The sequence below is a fragment of the Pieris napi genome, chromosome 5 (genome assembly GCF_905475465.1).
Source record: "Pieris napi chromosome 5, ilPieNapi1.2, whole genome shotgun sequence".
Classification (NCBI taxonomy): Eukaryota; Metazoa; Arthropoda; class Insecta; order Lepidoptera; family Pieridae; genus Pieris; species Pieris napi.
In genome coordinates, this window is record NC_062238.1 from 12,917,008 (window position 1) to 12,939,038 (window position 22,031).

The following is a 22,031-nucleotide window of genomic DNA, read 5'->3' on the forward strand; positions in this document are numbered from 1 at the left end:
TATATCAGGTCCATTTACCTAATATAGTTTTTATAGTCTGAGAAAATAGTGGATACTTTTATATACATTTTCAATAGGCTTTTGAAATGTAAGAAACAAAATAAAACAATATCCTTTCATTTTAATAATTAGCATCTTTTCCGCAGCGATTGAAAATATTCCTGTCATGCCGGTGATTGAATTTTCCCTTTTTTCCGAGAAAAACTGGGTTAGGGGGAAGGGGGTTTGGGGAGAAATAATTACGGGGAGCTCTGATAACGCTGTGTAATTAAGGATTCTGTTTCCTTACATTGTTTTTGTATTAACGTTTATATTGGAAATTAATTGTTTTGCGCGAGAAAAGCAATAAATTGTTATCAACTATCTACACTTTATCATAAAACGAGGTCTTCATTATAGACCTCGGATGTAAATTAAATAGTTAATATTTTATCATTACAAGTATGTCCAATTATTGGTCTTACTAGTTTATAATAGTAACTGCATATTTCAGAAAATATTAAGAAAAAGCGAATTAATTAAGTTATTGATTTGTAATTATTTTTTTGATAATGTTTCATTATAAAATTAAAGGGTAGATTTATCGTCTATGCAATTAACTTGTTCCCTCCTTAGGTGTTATATTTAATAGCGTATACGATTATAATTATAACCATTTAAGACTTACCCTTGATCGTGGTCGGCTAACACCCTGGTAGTCCGGTCCATATCGTCCCTAAAACAAAAGACATACCTACGATTAAATTTTTGCCAGAAAATAAAATTTTATTTAAATAGAATCATTGAGTACAATACAGCAGTGTTGGCCTAGTGGCTTCAGCGTGCGACTCTCATACCTGAGGTCGTAAGTTCAATCCCCGGCTGTGCACCAATGAACTTTATTTATATGTGCGAATTTAACATTTGCTCGAACGGTGAAGGAAAACATCGTTAGGAAACCGACATGTCTCAGACCCAAAAAGTCGACGGCGTGTGTCAGGCACTGGACGCTGATCACCTACTTGCCTATTAGATTTAAAAATGATCATGAAATAGATTCAAAAATCTGAGGCCAAGACCTTAAGAGGTTGTAGCGCCACTGATTTATTTTAGATTCATTGAGCCCAAAAATTCTGTTCCAATCGTGAGTTAAATAAGAGAAGATCCGAGTATCAAATAGCAAAATCTCAGAATACCTGGCCCAGATACCGCTAGAAAGATGCTGATGGGTGGTAGTGCACGAACGACAACGTCTCATTCTCTAGTATTGAAAGCTTGGCTTACTGAATAAGCGTAAAGAAGGATAGGCTAAGAAAGATACGGTCTAAGACATTCTACAAATTAACTCGTCATCTGATCAGTGCCAATTTATTTTAACAAACAAACACACGCAGGGTGGGAGGGGAGTTCCATTACTCAGCAATGGGCGGCACAAGAAACGACGAAGCTACACGTATCTTGCCAGCAATCGCAACATCAACCAGATCAGGATTGAACCCAGCGCAATATATGGTATGGTAACTAAATTAGTTTAATTATAATATAGGCAAATTAATCTCTGAAATCTATCAATTACAAAATCAGCAAAATTATAATTGAACTAACCACAAAAGACAACAATGAAATACATGACCTTTCAAAACTAGAATTTAATATTTAACATCAAAGCGATCTCTTTGTTCGCTTGCGGTGATCGCAAAATTATTGAAATCCGCCAGCCAAATTAACTTTCCCTTATAAACTTTCAATATAAACTATTTGATGTCGGATAATCCGGGAAAACATTGTTACAAGGTTGGGTAAAGTCGAAAACAACCGGCAACAAAGTTGCGCGGTTGAGAAAATTTGAAAAACAACCTAAAATTATGTAGATACGGGCACGCTAAAGGGAATACGTAATAGTGTTCTGAGTTTATATTTAAATTGTTCGCCCGGTTTCCACATCCATCTCGGATGTAGGCACATTACCATAGCGACCTTAGATTTATTGTGACCTATCCCAGTGATGTTTTTGAAGCGGTCATAAATATTACTAACACGTATATTTGACAGCTTTGAGTCCTCTATTCAAACATCGGACGTAAAAAGATTTGTTACATTTAAAATGATATTGGTGTCAATGACAAGAAAACAAGATGGTCTTCAGAGACTATACATGAGTTTATAAAGTATTTTTTTATATTTTGAAAGCCCATGAATTGTGCTAGTCTAAATTTTAAACAGAAAGTGTTCTTTTTATTTTGATAATCATCAACATAGGTCATTTACCTGGTCATCCTGTTATGTAAATTCGCATGCCAAAATTATTTTAGAAAGTATTCCACGGAATTCCGAGATATGTTATGAAATTTCGTCGCCTGCTCTCTTTGAGACGCGAAATATATTTTCTAAGGACTAATTTCCTCGACAACACTTGCCGTCCCACTCCTGCTATTCACGACTAAATTTTTTGCTAACAATTCCTTGCTTATATTCGAAAAGAAATGTATTTTAACTTGCACTGCAAGCATTTACGACAAAATTGCTCCTCGATTCGTTTGATACAAGCCAAAAATAATTATTTATTTGTTTGCAATGTGTGAAATGAATGAATTAAGTACATAAAAAAACGATTTATTTAATGTATGTAATACAATGATATTATAATAATAATGTATTTAATATAATATGTAAGTAATTTTATTAATAAATCAATTTTGGAACCTGCCAATTACTACATTTATCACTGGAATCAGTTGGATAATGTTAAAGCCTCAAAAACAGTATGAAGGCACGTTAGATAACACTCGACTCGATTTCATCTGGATTAGGTTTTTGATTATTTCCAAACAAATACTCTACACTATCTACAACATATTGTACCCACAAAATCTGATTTCAAAATGTACATATATATAAAAATGTATAATATTACTCATTATACTTTTCTATAAAAGTTGAAGCTATTTACTTAACAAATAAATAACGAGATATAAAGATCATTAAAAAGAAATAAAGTTTTGAGAAATGACGTCATAAACGCAAAACAACATTTATAAAATATTCAAATAATAATTAGTTACCCATAAAACTGAATTTGAATATAAAATTGCAAGTTGCGACAAAGAAAAATATATTTTCTTTGAATGAACTTCAGATATCCTGACCTAGCTACTTTTTCACATCAAAAGGCGTCGGATTTTCATACAATTTCCTCTTGCCTTTGTCTCGGACACTGAGCGATTTGAGACACCTAATATTTCTTAGTTGCTGCTACGATTTCATTAAATCTGTTATTAAAAATCCGAGATTTCTCTGTCTTTATTGCAATTTAACGTTGAGCCAGCTTGGAGTATATGGTTCGATTGTGTCTCACCATTTCTCCAACATTGGTTTTCTCTACGTTATCTTCTACGATATGAAAGAAAGCGTTAGTAAATATGATTAACTTGCATAACTTGTTTTTTTTTTTTTAAGACAATTCACACCAATTGACCTAGTCCCATGCTAAGCTGGTGAAGCTTGTGTTATGGCTACTAGGCAACGGATATAGATACATATTATAGATAGATAAACATATAAATACATATTTAAACACCCAAGACCTAAGCACAACACCAAATGCTCATCACATCGATGTTCGTCTCAGCCGGGGATCGAACCCGGGACCCATGGTTTCGCAGTCAGGGGTACTAACCACTAGACCAATGAGTCGTCAAGTTTGTAAGTTTTGTAAGTGTCGCAACAGCCTTCGGTCTCAGTCAGGCTGATATGACTTCTGGGCATTGGAAAAGAACGGCATCACTTTTACGCCGATTTCGAGGTAGTACGTAAATATCTTCAGTTCAATAGATCAGTCGCAAATTGATAGATTGTGTGTACGCTTGTCGGCTCTGGGAGAGTACGTGTACGCTGTTTAGTTATTTCATTTTTTTGTTGTTGATTTTGGTACTAAAATTAGTCTATAATATGTGATATCGAAATGGAATAAATTATTATTATATTATTTCCTACATAAACATTTGATATGTTTTATCTGACACGCCGTCGATTTTTGGACTCAAGACATACCTTTACATGCTATGTTTACCTGTACCGTACCAGAAAAAATACCCTTGGCGCACAGCCGTGATTCAAATGCACCTCAGGGTTTACGTTATCTTGCGTAAAGTAGTACGATTACAATTAAGAAGATATTGGGAGACTGGTTTCCAAGAACCTGTGATATGGATAACCAGGCAAAGTCATACTGAGTCATAACAAAAAAAGTACATATATGAGTAGGCAACAAAATTTGTAGTAAACACTAAATTCATTTGACAACTTACCACAGTAATTTCTAATAACTGTAGCGTAAGACGATGAAATGCCGTATATTATATACGGGTTTGTTGTCTAAACAGCCTGACGTATCACCAAGTAGACCATGATTTATGAGAAATAGACGCTAGATGCTTGCAATTGCAATGCAACCACTTATGCGGACAGATATTACTGCATAAAGTTTTTATAAGAAAATAAGTGATTAGCCGTTAATGTTGGATGGATCGCTGGGTTTTAGCGATTAGAGAATTAAGAATTTATTTAATGAGAAATTTTCCATTTCGGAGGTCAACACATTTTGGGTGTCAGAGCCAGTGGAGTCCATTATGCAGAGGCTGTATTAGCGCAGAGAAATCAGTCACGCACGTAGTCCAGAAATGCGTGGTTGTGGCTTCCCAACAGACATCCTCGGAGGTCGCTCCGTAAAGCCTGCCTGAAACACTTAGGAGCTTCTGGAAGGAGCTAGGCTGGCTTAATTATCCAGGACTTAAGGCACAACGGACCAAATTGGGGTCTTAGTGCGGAAACTGAGTCCACACTACTATAGGAAGCAGATATTTTTTTTGTAAATAACTTTTAAATTTGAACATTTTCAATACAATCTTCAATTACTGTATCACAACTATTGTATGTAAGCAAATATTGTTTTCGGGGTTTTTTTAATTGAACTCAATATTTATTGTTTGAAATTCATTAATTCGGTTGAACGTGTTTGTTAATTTGATGTTACACAATTGATATAACAGACTACGTGAACTCAATAATAAAAAGCCTTTTTACTCAAGTCTTCGAAGCTCAGAGATAACTTTTGATTTACGATTCAGAAATTATATTTCTTGAACTATAATTTTTACTTGCCTAAATGTTTGTCATTTGCCATTACGGGACCACTTTTTTTAGATTATAAATAGATTATCTAAGATGTGATTTGTATAGAATTATTCTAAAATACACCTGGCAACATTTACATACTAGATAATCATTTTACAAATATTGTGTTTTAGTCTATTGATTTCAGAAATATCCATACTTTTCCATATGTGGAACATCTCAAGTCTACTACGCTTTATAATAAAATTGTATCAGCCCATATCTAACTCAAATAATATATTAAAGAAGTCAGCGAATATGTGACGCTATCCACAAGTTATTCCCTTACTATACATAATGCAGGGTCGTCTGTGCGTATTATCATAATACTGGCATTCTTATGATTTAGTCCCGACCCAAGAATGTATGACCGCTGGTATCTTATCAAAATCTACATCGGACAAATGTTTTTGTGTATGAGATAATTCTTAATCTATCCTGATATATTATAAAGGAATTATTTTAATATTTTGTTACGTTCTAGTTTGTTGACACATTTAACAGTAGTAGATTTGTTTTATTTTTTTTTATTTTTTAGTTACTAGCTTACACAGCCAATACAATGACAATATTTAAATAATTAAGAGGAACTTATCGGTCTTCCGTGCCTGACCACGTTATCTATTTTTGGATCTATAACATGTCGGTTACGACGTCCAGTGTTAAATGCTTATCCATAACGTACAAAAGAGATTTGAACGCGGGAACTCAACGTTGAGAATTAGTATCTTAGCCATTAGGCTAATCCCGTTCTACATAATTTTACAAACTTAATTTCCTTAGATATGCAAAGTTATCTAAGTAATTTAAATGTGTAGAAGCTACTAACCAACAATCATCTCTCAAAGCTGTTAAACACGCAAAATATTCGCTGGAAAGCCAATTTAACTTAGTTTGAAACTTGTTTTAAACTCTAAAAAGATCTCGATAAGGCCTCTTCACTTGCCTCTGAGGGCTGCAGCTTTATATACATTTCCTATTAAATGGAAATATATATGAACCGTCAATTAGTTATTATTTCGCGATCAGGCCGATGGTGCCTACCATAATACAGCCCAGATATAGGCATATGTATGGTGTGTATGTATACGAATTATTTTAAATGATTTGTTGCATTAAGAGACTTTGTTGCAGCAAGAAAAAAAGAAAAAACTTTATTACACAGTAAAAACGGATGTATAGTTAAAAGCCCACTAGCCCCCACACAAGGTGTTCTTTTTTATAGAACAGCGGGCAAACATAAGAAGAATACTATCCGTTTCAGCATGGTTGAAAAGATGTTGCTTGAGACTTGAGAAAATTTAGTTTTAAGAAAAGTGGTTAAAAATGAAAGGGCCTCTGAAGGAAAGCGATGAGCATGGGTAGCTTATATATAGCGTTGAGCAGTGTCGGCCTAGTCGAATCTCATCGTTGAGGTCGAGGGTTCGATCCCCGGCTGAGCACCAATGGAATCTCTGTCTATGTGCGCATTTAACATTTGCTCGAACGGTGTAGGAAAACATCGTGAGGAATACGGCTTGACTTAGACAAAAAGTCGTCGGTATATCAAGCACAGCAGGCTGTTCACCTACTTGCCTATCAGCTTGACCAATTATCATGAAACAGATATATAAATCGGCCAGACCTAAGAGGGTTGTAGCGCTATTGTTATGCGATGTGTATGACGCGTGGTCGGTTGTTTCCAAAAAAGTATAGTTGTCGTAGAAGTTTTAAAGTTACGTATAAAATCTAGGCTGGCATCAAGCCTTATTGCTTTTATAGTAACATGTATAACATTCGTGCAAAATCAACACATTTAAGTTTCTCTTGCGATGAATCTACTAATTCCCCTTTTTAGATGTTTTCAAATATTTCGGACACGTTTTGTGTAACACTAAAATACGAGCTCCTTCAACTAATCATACAAGTGGCAGGTAGAAGGAGACTGTCCTGGTTGAAAAACTTAAGACCGTGGTTTGGTCAAAGCACCAAGTCATTGTTTAGAAGCGCGACATCCAAAATTAAACTAGCCATGATGATTGCCAACCTTCGCAAGGAGATGGCACTATAATAAGAAGATGTTTTCTTTTCGTAAAGAGTTAAATATCACGATCAAATAAAAGACGTAGTGCGGCTGTAATCAAGCTACTTGAAGTTTTGATTGCTTCCAAATTCTTGTTGTTTGAGCGCTTGTTAACAATCTTATGATCGAGAACAAACAGAGGGGCGCTATAATAATCATATTTCATATTAAATTCCCAACTTAGATATGGAAATAACAACGGTTCAATTATACGGGAAATTTAATCGTATTTAAACTTTGGGTTATATAACCAATAATTTTATAAGTTCTATAAAGAGTTTATTTGTTTTATTAAAGGTTCTTTTAGGAACAAAATTTTGTTGTATAATAGTCCATTTATTAGACTACTAGGCTATATAATTTCGGAGAGAAATTGTAGGGCACAGCCTTGCAATTCTGTAACTCACTTTTCGAACTCACACAGCGATTTTATTGTTTATCAAAATGCCAAATCGTAAAATGACTGCTTCACGACTGATTTGAGCGCGACCGCAGCTGTGAAAACGGCTGTGTGAGTTCGAAAAGTAAGTTACGAAATCGCAAGGCAGCTATTTAAATTATTCTATATAAATCCTATTGATTGCCATCGTACCAATAGAAATTAGCTTCTTTCATACGCAGACGAGACCTCGTTTGCTTGTCTAAAAATAACACACAGTAAAATTGAGTTATCAAGTGATTTGACTACTCATGGATGCATACGATGCCAAAGGATTGAAATAAGTAAATAATCATGTTTAACAAACAACAATACTAAATCTCTCCACATATGTGTACAATTAATACTCCCTCATTCATTAAATCTAGCATATATAAGATCTCAGAATGAAAACATGTAGATTGTTGACGGCTAATCACATTGCATATTTAGGAAAGAAATAATCACGAAACAGCAACACAGGCAAAAACCTAGATAAAGGTAGCCCCATTGGTTGTTTTACATGCTGCTTAAATATTGCTATATAAAATAAAACTAACTGAGAACGAATACATAACCCCATAGCCCGCATTCTACTTTCGTGTTTCCATTTTTACTTTCTCTTACACGAAACTATGGACACCTTGCGTGACGTCACGGCCCTAATTCCGACACAGTAATACAAAACAAAAAGTACTGAGAAGGAAAGTTTCGTTAATAGAAAAAGTCCGGTGTCGCGAGGACGACATTAATCATGGCGTCAGCAAGAAACTGGAACAATTTCTTTTACACTGAACCGTTTGATTCATTATACTTGTTATGACGAGGTGTTTTCATGTATTTTTTACTTCAAATTGAGGTAGGTTTGAGATTAATGATTTGACAGTGTTTCTTTTACGTGATTTGCACCCCTTCTTGAAAATTATAGGGTGCGGTTTTCACAAAAACAATCTTTGTTATATATGAAACAAAACTTTTAACGGTTAGACGAGTATGCAATATGCAGACTTTTTTGAATATAAAACACCGGCCACACCACATCATGCACAACGCAAATGTACATAAAAGCAACGCAATCACTTTCTTCGCCCAACGCTTTTTTCCTTCAGAGGCCCTTTAATCTTTAAACACTTTCTTAAAAACAAAATTTACACTATCTATAATCTATAACTATACAAAACTAACAATATCATACGTTTTCTAAACCAGAGAATATTCTTATTGTGCAAAATAGTTTAATTCAAGTTTAATAAAATGTTATGTAGAAATTATTGTCAAGGACCGTTATCATGTTAAAAGGAAGAGACTAGCTACCTACTACATGGGAATCCTAGTGTGTATAATAAAGATTTGATTTGTTTCCTTTCTTTTCTAGATTCGAAGCAATTAATATAAGATACTAGCTGGCCTGGCGAACATCGTACCGCCTAACAGTCGATTCTTTATTTTTGTTAATACTTATTCTGCTATTGGGGACACCGGTCTATCTAGTAAGATAAAAAAAAGAAAATTGATAAGACAAAAAATACATTATGTCAAAAAATTAAAAAATTTACCTCTCCGGAACCCCTCCACTAAGACTTGAACTTTATGCTATGGTGTTAAAGTTCAAATTGACTTTCAAGTATTATTACGAATATTTTGTATGGGAATATAGAAAAGTGTTGTTTTTAGACTTTTTCACTCAATTTTTTTAAAATTTTCTCCGTAAGAACCATCCTCGTACTTCAAGGAATATTATTAAAAAAAAACTGACAAATCGGTCAAGCCGTTTTCATGTTATGTCGTGACAACGGAAAACGGGTTTCATTTTTATATATAAAGATTAAACTTGATACATTCTAAAAAGTATCAAGTCTAGTCATGTAAATCCATTCAGTCTTTTGACATCGATGACTTGAGTATTACTCACAAACTTCGAAACAAGGAATACATCTTCAAATAATCCGTTTTTTAATTCATTTGTTTTTTATTCAAATTTAGAAACTTCTGATAATTGATTTATTCGAAAGAGAGTTAACGTTCATAACGAGAAAATACTCATTAGATACCTGATAAAAAGTGAGAGATTTCCAGGCCTTATGTATTACGGCTAAGTAAATATGCAAAGGTGACTGACCTTAGGGGTGTTGACTTCCCGCGTGGAGATCCCCATTTTCTCGTGGTGTCGGAGCTGCACAGGGTAGATTATCTGGTAGTAATGCGCGCCTATATTTCTCACCAGCTCCTGATTTTGCGTGTACTCGCGGAGCAGACGCTCCACTTCTTCTGAAACAAGGATTGCTCTTGGATTTCTGCTTGAAATATATAGGTTTCCCTACATCCTGTTTAGACTTGTTCATAGATAGATTGCTAAACCACGGAAGAATAAAATATGTTAAAGTTACTTAATTGAACAGCTCAATACTTTGCTGATGCAAAAAGATATACCAACAAATATCTATTTAATACTTTCACACTATCCGACTTTAATACACACAAATATACTATAACTAAAACCTTATTTTAACTAATCTAACTTTTGTGCACATCCAGTAAGTGTAATCATAAGTAAGTGTGAATCAGCTAATATCTATCTTTCAAACCCCTAAATGTTTAGGGTCTCTAAATTTTTACTTTAATTTTTTAAATATTTTTTTTGCTTTTATTATTTATAAGACATACAAAAATACATACAACCCTTAATTTTCACCCCTCTACGATCAACCCCTAGTAGATAGTTTTTTTTATTGAACTAAAAAATGTTACCAAAATATTACAATTAAAACATTCATCACAGTATAGTGTACAATTTTATGAGAGATACTATATTATAGTTAAAACAAACCAATAATGCTGAATCCTTACTTTTACTTCAAGAATATAGAAAATAATGTATTCTTATAAATTCTTAGCTCATCATTTGCCTACTGTTTATGAATTTTTAAAGAAAGCTCTCCAAGGGAATGATTAATTGCATTTGTCAACGACAAATACTGTGAAATTTCTGAAGGAAACTTCACAAATTGTGTTTACGCTTTGATCCGCAAATTAATGTATTCAATTTCCTAATTATATTCAAGAAAACAAATGTATTTAATTTGTATAATGTGAGTGTAAGGAAGTGGGAGAATATATTTGTGTAGGACAGTTGTAATATAAAAATACTGAAAAAACAATTATTTTAACCTGTCGGATAAACATTTATTTTTATAAATAGAATGTAGTTATACAACTAATGGCATACACATTACATGATTTAAAAAGTTGTTGTATTTGAGTAAAAATATATAAAACGCGTATATAATCATGCAAGTAAAAGAAGCTTTTTAGGTTTAAAAATTTTAAATTCCACATGGCATACAACGAAAGAGTTCCATACAAAATAAAAAGGGTGCGTGTACTTATGTACGCGTGTAAGAAGTTATATTTCTTTGGCATTATTAAAAATAGTTTTTGATTGCATTCAAATAAATATTTACAATTAAATAATCAAATACTGGAAAAGGAGTCATTATAGTCAATAAAGTTCAGTTTACATTTGAAAAATTAAATAAATAAATATTTATTATTATTCTCTTACATTAAGTGTAACATAAATTCAATTATTATTCGAATGTTGATTTTAAATTATGTCCAATGCCGTCTTCCGTGGGCAACTTCAAACTGTTAATTTTGTGTAACGGTGCGCGGGCATCGTAAAATTTCACTGTCATCAATTTTTCATAACGCACCTAAAGAAGTATAACTTCAAAAGGTATGTCTAAACACTGTGCAAGTGCTACAAATATGCTGAACAAAATCATAATTCTTCTAAGACAGTAACTAGTTGATCACGGTGTCAAATCGTGAGTCATGAAAAAGAAAGATCAGGGTGATAGAAGCTCACAGGGAGTCAATGTAAAGCCATAAAAACTTTAATCAAGTAGAAGAAATCTTTAAAAATAGCCTTCATTTTCTTCGCCATTCAAGAATAGAAAACTCTATATTAAACTATTAGTGAGATGATGCCCTACAAAATTGCACTTGCGTTTAAGTCTGTAATAAACGTCTGACGCCTTAACGAGGCCCTTAAAGTGAACAATAAGGCTCTTGCTCGTCTTATTACGTCATATCAGGTAATTCTAGAGGTAAAGGTTCTTTGAAAACTGGCATCAGCTTTTTCACATAAACATTATATTACTCGTGATCTATATAAGTTGTGTTGTTCCCACGAGAATGTAAGTGCATGCTTCTATTTGACCATGCCTCCTGCTGATAGAGGACAAATCTTTGTTTTTAATTTATTACTTGAAATGTCATGTGGAACATGTTTTAATGGTGGCAGCTCCTTACAAACGTTGTGTAAAACAAAAAATCTTGGCGATTAAAAAGAGTGGTGGAGTTTATTGCTAGTTCTTTTCTTCCGTTCTACGCCCTTGATTTGAGATTTTTGACGTGCATAAGTGTACATTATCCTATATGAATGAATGATTGAAATATTTGATTGATTCAATGATTTTGAATTTTGATTTGTTTACGATTTAGCGTTGTGTTTACTATTCAAATAAAATAAAATATAGCAGTGGCGCTACAACACTTTTAGGTCTGGGCCTCAGATTTCTGTGACGCACGTCGTCGACGAATTGAGTCTAAGGCCTACAACGCACTATAGGCTGGCCGCGATGCGGTGTGCCGCTGCGGTAGGCCGCGGTATATACGGTCTGCCGTAGCGGCATGCCGTAATCCGGCTATTGCGTCCATCCCTATTGCGGTCCTATTACGGTCTGCCGCAATCTTCACTCGTCAGTGCTTCCGCTTCCGCTTGAGCGAATATTAAATTCACACATAGAAAGTCCGTTGGTGCTCAGCTGGGGATCGAACCTACGACCTCAGGGATGAAAGTCGCACACTGAAGCCACTAGGCCAACACTGCTCTATATTTATTATTTACTTTTACATAAAAATTAATTTCAAATACCAAAAACTATTTAATATACAATCTTAAAAACATTATTGAAGATCAGGAAAGCTATATTATTTTCTTTTTTTGAAGTCTGTCTTAAAAATGTAGAACATGCAAAATTCACTCAAACTAGAATCAATTTTTTACAAATCGCCCTTTAAAATTGTATAAAAGCTGCGCTGGCAAAATATTTGAAATATGACAATGGACTATTGAAAAATAGGCTCAGTTCAGATAGTGGTAATGAGAGCATGAGATCGCTCGTGCACAGGGTTGACAACTTACGATTTATATTTATTTAATTAACCTCTCTTTATGCCGGCAATGCATCGTCTCATAATTAAGCCATACAATGCAGAGGCGATGAGACCTTGGAGAAACTGATTCAAACCTTGGTTACCAAAGAAGCCAAAAGATCGCGCGGCCCTTCATCGACCACATGGACCGATCAAGTGAGAGAATAGAGCACCAGACCTACGCTAGAGGAGAGAATTATAACTAAGCATCTAAATTGTCTGAAATTCCTGCACTAAACTCAAAGTCAAAATGGAAGCAAAAATATGTTCTATTATCTTAATTTAAACGGGTATTAGATAAAGTTGGTTGAGTTTAAATTTATTTCACTGTAGTTCGATATAAACGACAATCATTTTTATTTACGAACGACTCAAATCTTTATCATAATAAAACCAAATAATAAAAATCGACTCATGAACCATGAAACTACATTTGACTGAATCACCCAGTTTCTGGAAGGACCCTTGATGTCGTTAATTAACATTACTGTGGAAATTAAAATGCCAAATTCTAGCTTCTGATACGTTGACAAATCTTTTATCGTTAAATTTTGTATTTATAAACCTGTGAGTTATACGTCTCTAAAGGTGATTTATGCGTTATTTTATTTGCGAATTTGACAGTGCTGTTAACTGACATGACCGCTGCCGGAAACATAAACTTTTTGCTGTGCGTTCGGCTCGCACTGTCCAGCGAAGGAGAGTCCAGGAGAGGATAAGAGGATAGCATTTACTGTCAATTTTGCAAATAACTATGTATTTTATTGTAGTTTTATGATATTTTTAGTCTAAGTTTGGCCATACATGGGCTGTAAGTAAATTAATAAATAAATAAATGATGATTAAATGAGAGCAGTTAATATTTGACACTAATTAATTTTCACGCTCATCAGTTTTTTGAAAACCAGACGTACTTACTAGTTTCTAAGCTGTGCCAGCCCTACCAAACCGTCAGGGAACTATTCACTGAGGCCGCAATTGGGGCGTGCCAGCTACAAATTCAGTTCGAACAATGACACTGCATTTGCATCGAATATTATTACTGATATTTGAGTCACGTTCCACTATAATTAAACATGTATTTCACCAATATCATCATTACCAGAATTATTAAATAATTGTTTAAAATTTTCATAAAATCTATTATTTGTATTTACATTCATTCGTTTTAAACCTTTAATTAATACCTGGAAATAGGATGAAATATGATTTTACTGCAGCTGAGTGTCATCATTGGACGTCAAGGCAGAACACTAAATACCATCCGAATCACCTCGACGTCAGTTGTTCCACAACTGAGCGTTTTTAAGGCAGTTTTTGCCGCGCACTATGTGGAACCAACTGCCCACTGAAGTATTTCCGAACCAATTCGACTTAGGGTCGTTTCTGAACTCCGTAAAGAGAAATGCAACCGCCGCATCATCCTCCTTCACGACAATGCGAGTTCTCACACCGCGCACAGCACAAAAGAGTTTTTAGAGCAAGAAAACATAGAATTATTAGACCATCCGCCATACAGCCCCGACCTAAGCCCTAATGATTTCTATACTTTCCCTAAAATAAAGAATAAATTGCGTGGTCAGAGATTTTCATCACCTGAAGAAGCTGTGGACGCCTACAAAACGGCCATTTTGGAGACCCCAACTTCCGAATGGAATGGTTGCTTCAATGATTGATTCCACCGTATGAAAAATGTGTCAAATTTCGCGGTGAATACTTCGAAAAGCAATAAATACATTTTTAAATAGTAATATTGTGTCACTTCCTTGATTCACGAAATTTTCAGTGCCGCCCTCATATACTCGATTATATCAAAAGGCTCAAAATTCAGAGCATTGTAAAAAACCTTCTTAGAAAATACGTCGGATCGAATTCACATCCTTACAATTGTATAAAAGAAGAAATATGAAAGCACGTAATCTTGTGAATACATACAAATAACCTCCGACCTACTTTGTCTTACAAAACCACTTTAAAGATACTCAGAAATAGCAAAACCTATAAAACAAGTAGACTTCGACAAACACTCAGCCGTAACGAGTGGCGAAACAATCCTCTTGAATTCGAATCAGTAATGTCTTGTTCTTGCCGTCGTCTTTAAAAGATGTTTGTTTTACAATCGCTACTAAATTGTTGATTTTATAGAAGATTTTAAATAAATTATTGTTTAGATAATGAATAATTCATGGTTTTCTCCGAGAGTACCATAACGAATTATCTAAAATATTCTATGCCTAGTCTGCAGGCTGTGCGTTTTATGTGGACCATTAAGCAACGACGGTGTTCAATTAGTAGGTGATGCGTAAATTGGTGAAGGGTGGAAATTTTTTTCTTTAATACGTATCTAATTATATAGGAAAATTAATTATCTTACCACAATTTGTACCTGATATATTTATTTATTTATTTACACTTCGTTGCGCTAATTAGAAATACAGTACTAATTGTATAAAAAAATATTCTCTCTCAGGACTGTGAGAAAATAATAAAATTAGATAAGTTGAGCGCAAGAAGTGCAACACTACATAAGACATAGAAATTACTCAGATAAAACTAATTGAACAAAGAAAAGAAATAAAAACATATTATGTAAACAGTGAAAGGGACAATAATAAAAAAGGACACACGAAATAGATAAAGGTTACTAAGGCTATTTATATTTAAAATAGTATTTGTTAAACCAGTTTTCGTATAAATAACAGTAGGTAGAATTAATCAAATGTCTGTGTAATCAAATATTAATACCACAAAAGGAGCCGTCCCAAATCTGTCATATCATTAATTAATTAGCGGAATACTATTGATGGGTTCATTTCTGATATACGCGGCAGGCTTTGATTTTTGGTCGTCACTGCCAGATGCAGATAAATAAATTATTCGCTTGTCGCCTTTTGTCTTCCATTTTGACATATACTCGACATATATAGAACATAATTTTTATAGTTTAATTGTATTTTAACATTATTAATTAACTTTCCTTTCAAAGGACTAACGGGAAGAAGAAGAAGAAGAGGAAAAATTAAGGTGGATAGAAGAAATAGAAGCGGTAGCAATAAGCGAATAAAGAAAGAAAGCCATAGACAGAGTCAGTTGGAAAAAGCTAGAGGAGGTCTTTTCCCGTGAAGGGGTTCGATCGACGGTACTGGAGGTAGCTAAGATATGGGATATATAGGATAACAAGATATAAATAATGTATAAAAAAAAAATACAAATACAGGGGTCTAGGCTCAGAATATGATTTTGTCCCATTCGGTGTCGAGACCCTTGGTCCGTGGGGTCCTAGCGCTTTAAGGCTTTTTAAAGTAATTTCAAAAAGGTTAGTCGACACCACAGGAGACCGAAGATCTGGCAGCTACCTCGGACAAAGAATTAATCTAGCGATTCAAAGGGGGAACGCTGCCAGTATCTTCGGAACCTTGCCTAAAGGGACTCCTTTTAATTACATATATATTTTAGTTTATGTTAAGTTTAGTTATTTATTTCAATGTATATTATTTTAGAAGTTATTATAATATGTCAATAAAATAATGATTTTATAACATTTAACATGTAATTAATATTTAAAAGTATAATATAATAATGTATTAAATGTAAAAAATCTAAGCTGTATACTATAATTTTTTTATTGGAAAGTAAACGGGCTCTATTATTATTATTTAACTTTTACTTGAATAAGTACAAAAACATACTCGTGGAACAGACACAGTAAAGAAATACTAATTATAAATATTTAACCTGAAAATGTCATCTCAAGATCTATTGAAGAAGAGCCTCGTGAAAGAATATATTATTTGTATAACTGGCGGAACTGTGCCATTTTTATTAATATATAAATACAGTGCCGAGTATGTTATAGAGGTGAATTTCTCGCTCCAATTTCACCGGAAGTGGCTTCGTTGCTTTCATTAAAATACAGCCTAGAACAAAACCAATTTAATAAATGTGACTCTCGTTTATTATTCTAAGTGTTTTAAATGTTTTTATTTTTATTTTGAACCCTTTCAATTTAGATTTTTGTTATTGGACTATCATTTCGCATCTGTTCTAAAAAGTAAATATCTTTTGTGGCTTTGTTTAAAATGTAATGTTTTTGTCAATCCTAAATATTATTCACGAGAGCGTTCATTTATAACATAAATATTGATTAAACAATCAACTGAAATTACGGAAAAATTTTCAGTCCAGGTTTAAAATCTTTATTTAATAAATTATATAGATGTTAATTATTTAACAAAATCAAGCAGAAATCATCATTAAAACTGAGCATTTTACGTTTACTGCTTTCCTCCTTTGAACTCGGCTCACATAACTATGTAATAGTTAAAATTACCTCACTTCACAAACGTCTAATAAATAGGGATTCCTTAATTAAACTCTGTTTCATTAACTCAAAGAGAAATGTATGCGCCAAAAATAAGTGGAACTTGGAAAGGTTTGACAACAAAAAACATCCCTGCTTTATTCAAATTATATGAAAACTACGCGGTTTTCTTTGTAAAACTAATTAAAACGGGTTATAGTGCGAGCGACACGCTTTTTCTAGCTAAATTACAGTTAGAGCTTTAGTGAGTTTAGATTTACTTTTTATAAAGTATTCCTCTCATAAACCTATGTTAAGTAGGTTAAATGGACCATAAAAGCGACCCAGTGGGGACGCCCTATTGGGAAACTATACAGAGGAAGACCGCTCACGAGATAGGCGAATGACAGTATTAAAATGGCTGTCTCGAGCTGACAGAGACACCTTGAGGTCCTTGGAGGAGACCTTCGCCTGTGGAGGGGTTGCTGCAAAGTAATTAGGAAATAGATATTGCTTAGTGCAGAAATGACAATAAAGTAATTTAGTTTCTTAAAACTTTTAACTACAAGGGCCGAAAAATTTAAACTTAAGACTTTACATAAATCCCATTTGATAAAATTTTAAAGATACCGATAGAAGGTTAAACCAAAAGACGATTATGCCGAAAACTAATTACCAATCAATCTAGAATCTAATTATAAATTCAGATGACCCTAATCAACTGTAAATACTGATTATGTAAATTAATTAGTTGTACTACGAGTTCTAGGATTAGCTAAGTTTACTTTGTTCTCTGTAAACAATGCAAGGCCTACGTTAATTTTATAGTCTTAGAATGTGAGTAGTATGTGTTTAATAAGAATTTCCAGAGAAGAACAACAGAAACACAACATAGAACTTTTTCATAATTTATAGGTAACTAAGTATTGCGTGTGTGTATTGTCACGTCTTATACTTGCCGGTTTGCTCGCGATGTTTCCTTACTGATCCACATAAAAATAAATATCATCCAGATTCTAAGTTATACTGCAAATCCTTAGACAAGCACTACTTCTCACTGATCCTACTAATACCATCTACACGCCTAATAGGTTTCTAGAAAACAGTATAATACGGCTTTAATAAATAAATAAAAATAAATCGGTGGCGCTACAACCTTTTTAGATTTGGGCCTCACATTTCTGTATCAGTTTGATGATTTAAATGAAAAATAACGATTTTGACAACGTAGTTTTATTTTGAGAGAATCTTTATCATTGACTATTACAAACAGTGATGTTATAGAGGTGCCAGCATTTTAATTTTTAATTTTAATTAATTTAATTTTTCTAATTTCAACACACACACCGGCGCACAGCCGGGTATCGAACCTATGACCTTTGGGAGTCGCACGCTGAGGCCACTTGGCCATCACTGCTCAATATTATACGAAATGACACGACGAATGTTTCATTTAGGTATTTCAGGTTTCTAGTTTACGGCACTCTAAAAGGATAAAGTCACAGCTGTCTTGAAAGGCACTCATTTAATACAAGAAAGCCTCGGGGCCGGGTAAATCCAGCATTCATCTTTCCATGTTTTATCGCAGGAAATGTAGAGAAATATAAAATCCCTTGATTTATAAAACACATCAGGGACTGGCATCTCCTTGTCTAAGATCGGAGCTAACGTCCTGAACTGTAAGAGCACGGAGCGTGGTGCGTTTTGTAGCAAATAAAGTAGCAAAAAAAAGTATAAAATTATTCGTATTATTTCGCATTACATAACAATATTTATACATGAAAGCCAACTAATGTTATAATGGTATGAATAATAATAATTTGGCGGTGCTGGTAGCCTCACAATTATCTTCACCTTACGAACAAGTGCTAGTGGACAACTATTTAGAAAATCAATCGATGGACAGCCGCAATTCCTCAGTTGCAAGTCACGCTTAATCAAAGACAACGTTGCTCTCAAAAAAATGTATGAGAAAAATGTATATTATATTACAAAATTCTTCAGTATGTCAGTATACTAAACAAAAGATGCGTTTAGTAAAGTATTAAACTGGAGAAAATTATACATATAATTATACGATACGATAAGGGGGAAGAAATTAATACCACTTGCCTGTGATTGGTCGTTGACGACGCATAGTGAGTTTGATTGGACTTGATATTCTATGGACGTCTTTGCTATGTTTATTTTACTTCTGGTTTTTAAATAATCTTTTGAGTAATTCAATATTTAAAGTTCCGCTTAGCAAGCGCTCTCACTACAACTCCACATCGCCGCAGGCAGCACAGAGATGACGTGTGCATTATGCATGGCCCGCATTTAGTGGCCCGCATGTATGGACCGAGTCACCATATTCTTATAAACCTACCATATAATGTGACGTTACATGTTTATCATAAGATATAATATATTCAGAGTGAACTTTGAAAGGTTTTTGATATATGTCTTGTCACATATTTTATTGCATTTTTCAGGTCAAATTAATTTTTTTCTTATAAAACAGGGGGCAAACGGGCAGGAGGCTCACCTGATGTACGGTGATACCGCTGCCCATGGACACTCTCAATGCCAGAGCGCTCGCGAGTGCGTTGCCGGAATATTGTATTTTATCCCTTTATAAACATTTCTTAGGTAGATTTGGTCTAGAACATAAGCCGATAAAACGGCATTTTAGGTACAATTAAAATATCTTATAATTGATTGAAGTACAATAATTTTTATTTGAGACGTTAAATTCCAGAAGTTACGCCGTTCACTGTAGCCTTCGTAGAGTACGAAATAAAACCCTTTGTTGTTTGAGTTTTTAAATGGTTATTACCCACGCAGCCCTCTGAATAACAGAAGGTATGCTTGCAGTGAGATTACTCCTACATACTCGTACCCTATGTGATTAGGGATGCGGGATGGGGAGGGTGGGGGGTGTGTAAGGACCATTTCCACCTCAGCTATCAAAAAAATTAAAAACGCCTTATGATATTAATTGCAAAGTAGCCGCAATCTCACAATTAACTCATAAAAACGCCAAAACGCTGAGACCACAATTTACAAAACTTTTACTGCGGTAATCTCGAAGTCGCAACTGAGGTCGTGTAAAAAAGGTTTAATCCGCAAAGTCAAGAGTAAACACTCTAGTGTACACACTGCGCAAACCAGTGCAGCTTTCATCTGAGCTTAAGACATTTAAATTAATAAATGAATAACACACATTACGTGAGCTATGTACAATTTAAAAATGCACCAAATAGGTATGGCAATTTTAGTTTTACGACACCACAGATAAGCAGGCTGCATGTACGCAAAAAACCATCAATTTTTTTCATGAGTGTCCTATAAAATTTAGATAATCCTTCCATTCAATCGATCCAAAGGGATTCCATTATTTATTTATTTGTTTAAACTTCGTTACATTATATTAAAAACAAATAGCATTAATTATTAGGTATGCAACGGGCAGCCTTATAGCTAACAAGCAATCTCTTCCAGGCAACCCTAGTAAGGAATACCCAACTTAATGTAAAAAAAATTGTTCTTCATAAAGGTCCACAGGGACCAAACTTTTTAAATTTGTTTTAATTTTCTTCATATTAATTTTTTACTTGCCTATAAAGAAAAATCATGAAGTAGCGCTGTTTTTTAATTACTTTATGAGAACAAAAATCTTACAAAACACGGCAACGCACTTCCGAGTCTTCTGGCAATGTGAGTGTCAATGGGCGTTTACCTCCATACATTAAAAAAATACCTTCTCGTTGAACATTTTTTGTCTTGACGCCTTAACAATATACATTAATAATTTACATAAACAATTAAAATAGTTTGTTATCTCCTACATTATTTTTGTTATATTCGAAGCTCAAGGTAAAAATATAAAACTATACGAAGCATTGCGCGACAGTTCAGTGAGTAAAGCTCCTCAGCAATAAAGCCTCGTCGCCAGTAACCCGTAAAACATCCGAAACGGTTATGAGTTCAATTCCCGGGATGACGCTTGAGATACTGCTTATTAAATTTTCACTAATCATATAGTTAAACCATATAATATTCATTATATATAATATTAATGGAGCTTACTTTAAAACATCTCACTCGCGAGCCCTTTGACATTGAGAGTCTCCATGGGCATATCACTTAATAACAGGTAAGCGTCCTGCCCATTTTCGCTCCGTTCTATAAAAAAGTGTTTACATGATTTGTACGAGTTTACCTGAAATGACGCGGTTTTTTAATGTTCAAAAAGATTCGCATGTTTATAGATTGATGTGGACATTGGCATGCATGTCGAAACAATTATATAATTTGAGTTCAATATAAAGTTAATCACTTTATATTTCTTAATATCAAGAAAGACATTGTGAATAATATAATTGCAATGGTTAGACATCTGATATATCTTACAAAATTGTGTGCGACCTAAAACGTTTACAGCTTTAAGATATTGAAATATTTTCAAGTAAATTACCTTCTAAAAAGTTATCATCAAAATCAACATACATATTTTTATTCTGCAATCCATTAATTCATTGTTTCATATTTTTTCATAATCTGAGTGTTAAATTCATGTTAATTAAACAACTAATAAATCATCACAATTATGTTACACAACATTACTCCAACAAACGCGTAGCGCTTCTACGAACGTGTAGCTGTCTACGAACTTTTAGTAAGACTACGAACTCATAGCTATACGTAGTAGCAAAATGACTGGCACAATATTATTAAACAACCTCTATCAAAGTGTCATACACTTACATGACATAAAGCTGTATTAGTTAAGGCTTAAAAGCTATTTCAATTTGTAACTGCACTGCGCACATCGCTAACTGAGCGTCGTTTGCAAGCCGCGTACGCCGTCAACTATTTTAAATTAAACTTTATCAAGA

The 22,031-nt window shown here is 33.9% G+C and overlaps 1 protein-coding gene across 8 annotated transcripts in view; it reads right to left on the reverse strand.

Moving 5' to 3' along the window:
• LOC125049980 (disintegrin and metalloproteinase domain-containing protein 11) overlaps window positions 1–22,031 on the reverse strand; it is a 258,309-nt gene that overhangs the window by 137,736 nt on the left and 98,542 nt on the right. For all 8 annotated transcript variants that reach the window (XM_047649555.1, XM_047649554.1, XM_047649558.1 and 5 more), the window contains exons 3-4: window positions 9,751–9,896; window positions 668–715 (exon numbers count right to left, since the gene is read on the reverse strand). In XM_047649555.1, the coding sequence (XP_047505511.1) occupies window positions 668–715; window positions 9,751–9,896 (194 nt within the window). The remainder of the gene's footprint in view (window positions 1–667; window positions 716–9,750; window positions 9,897–22,031) is intronic.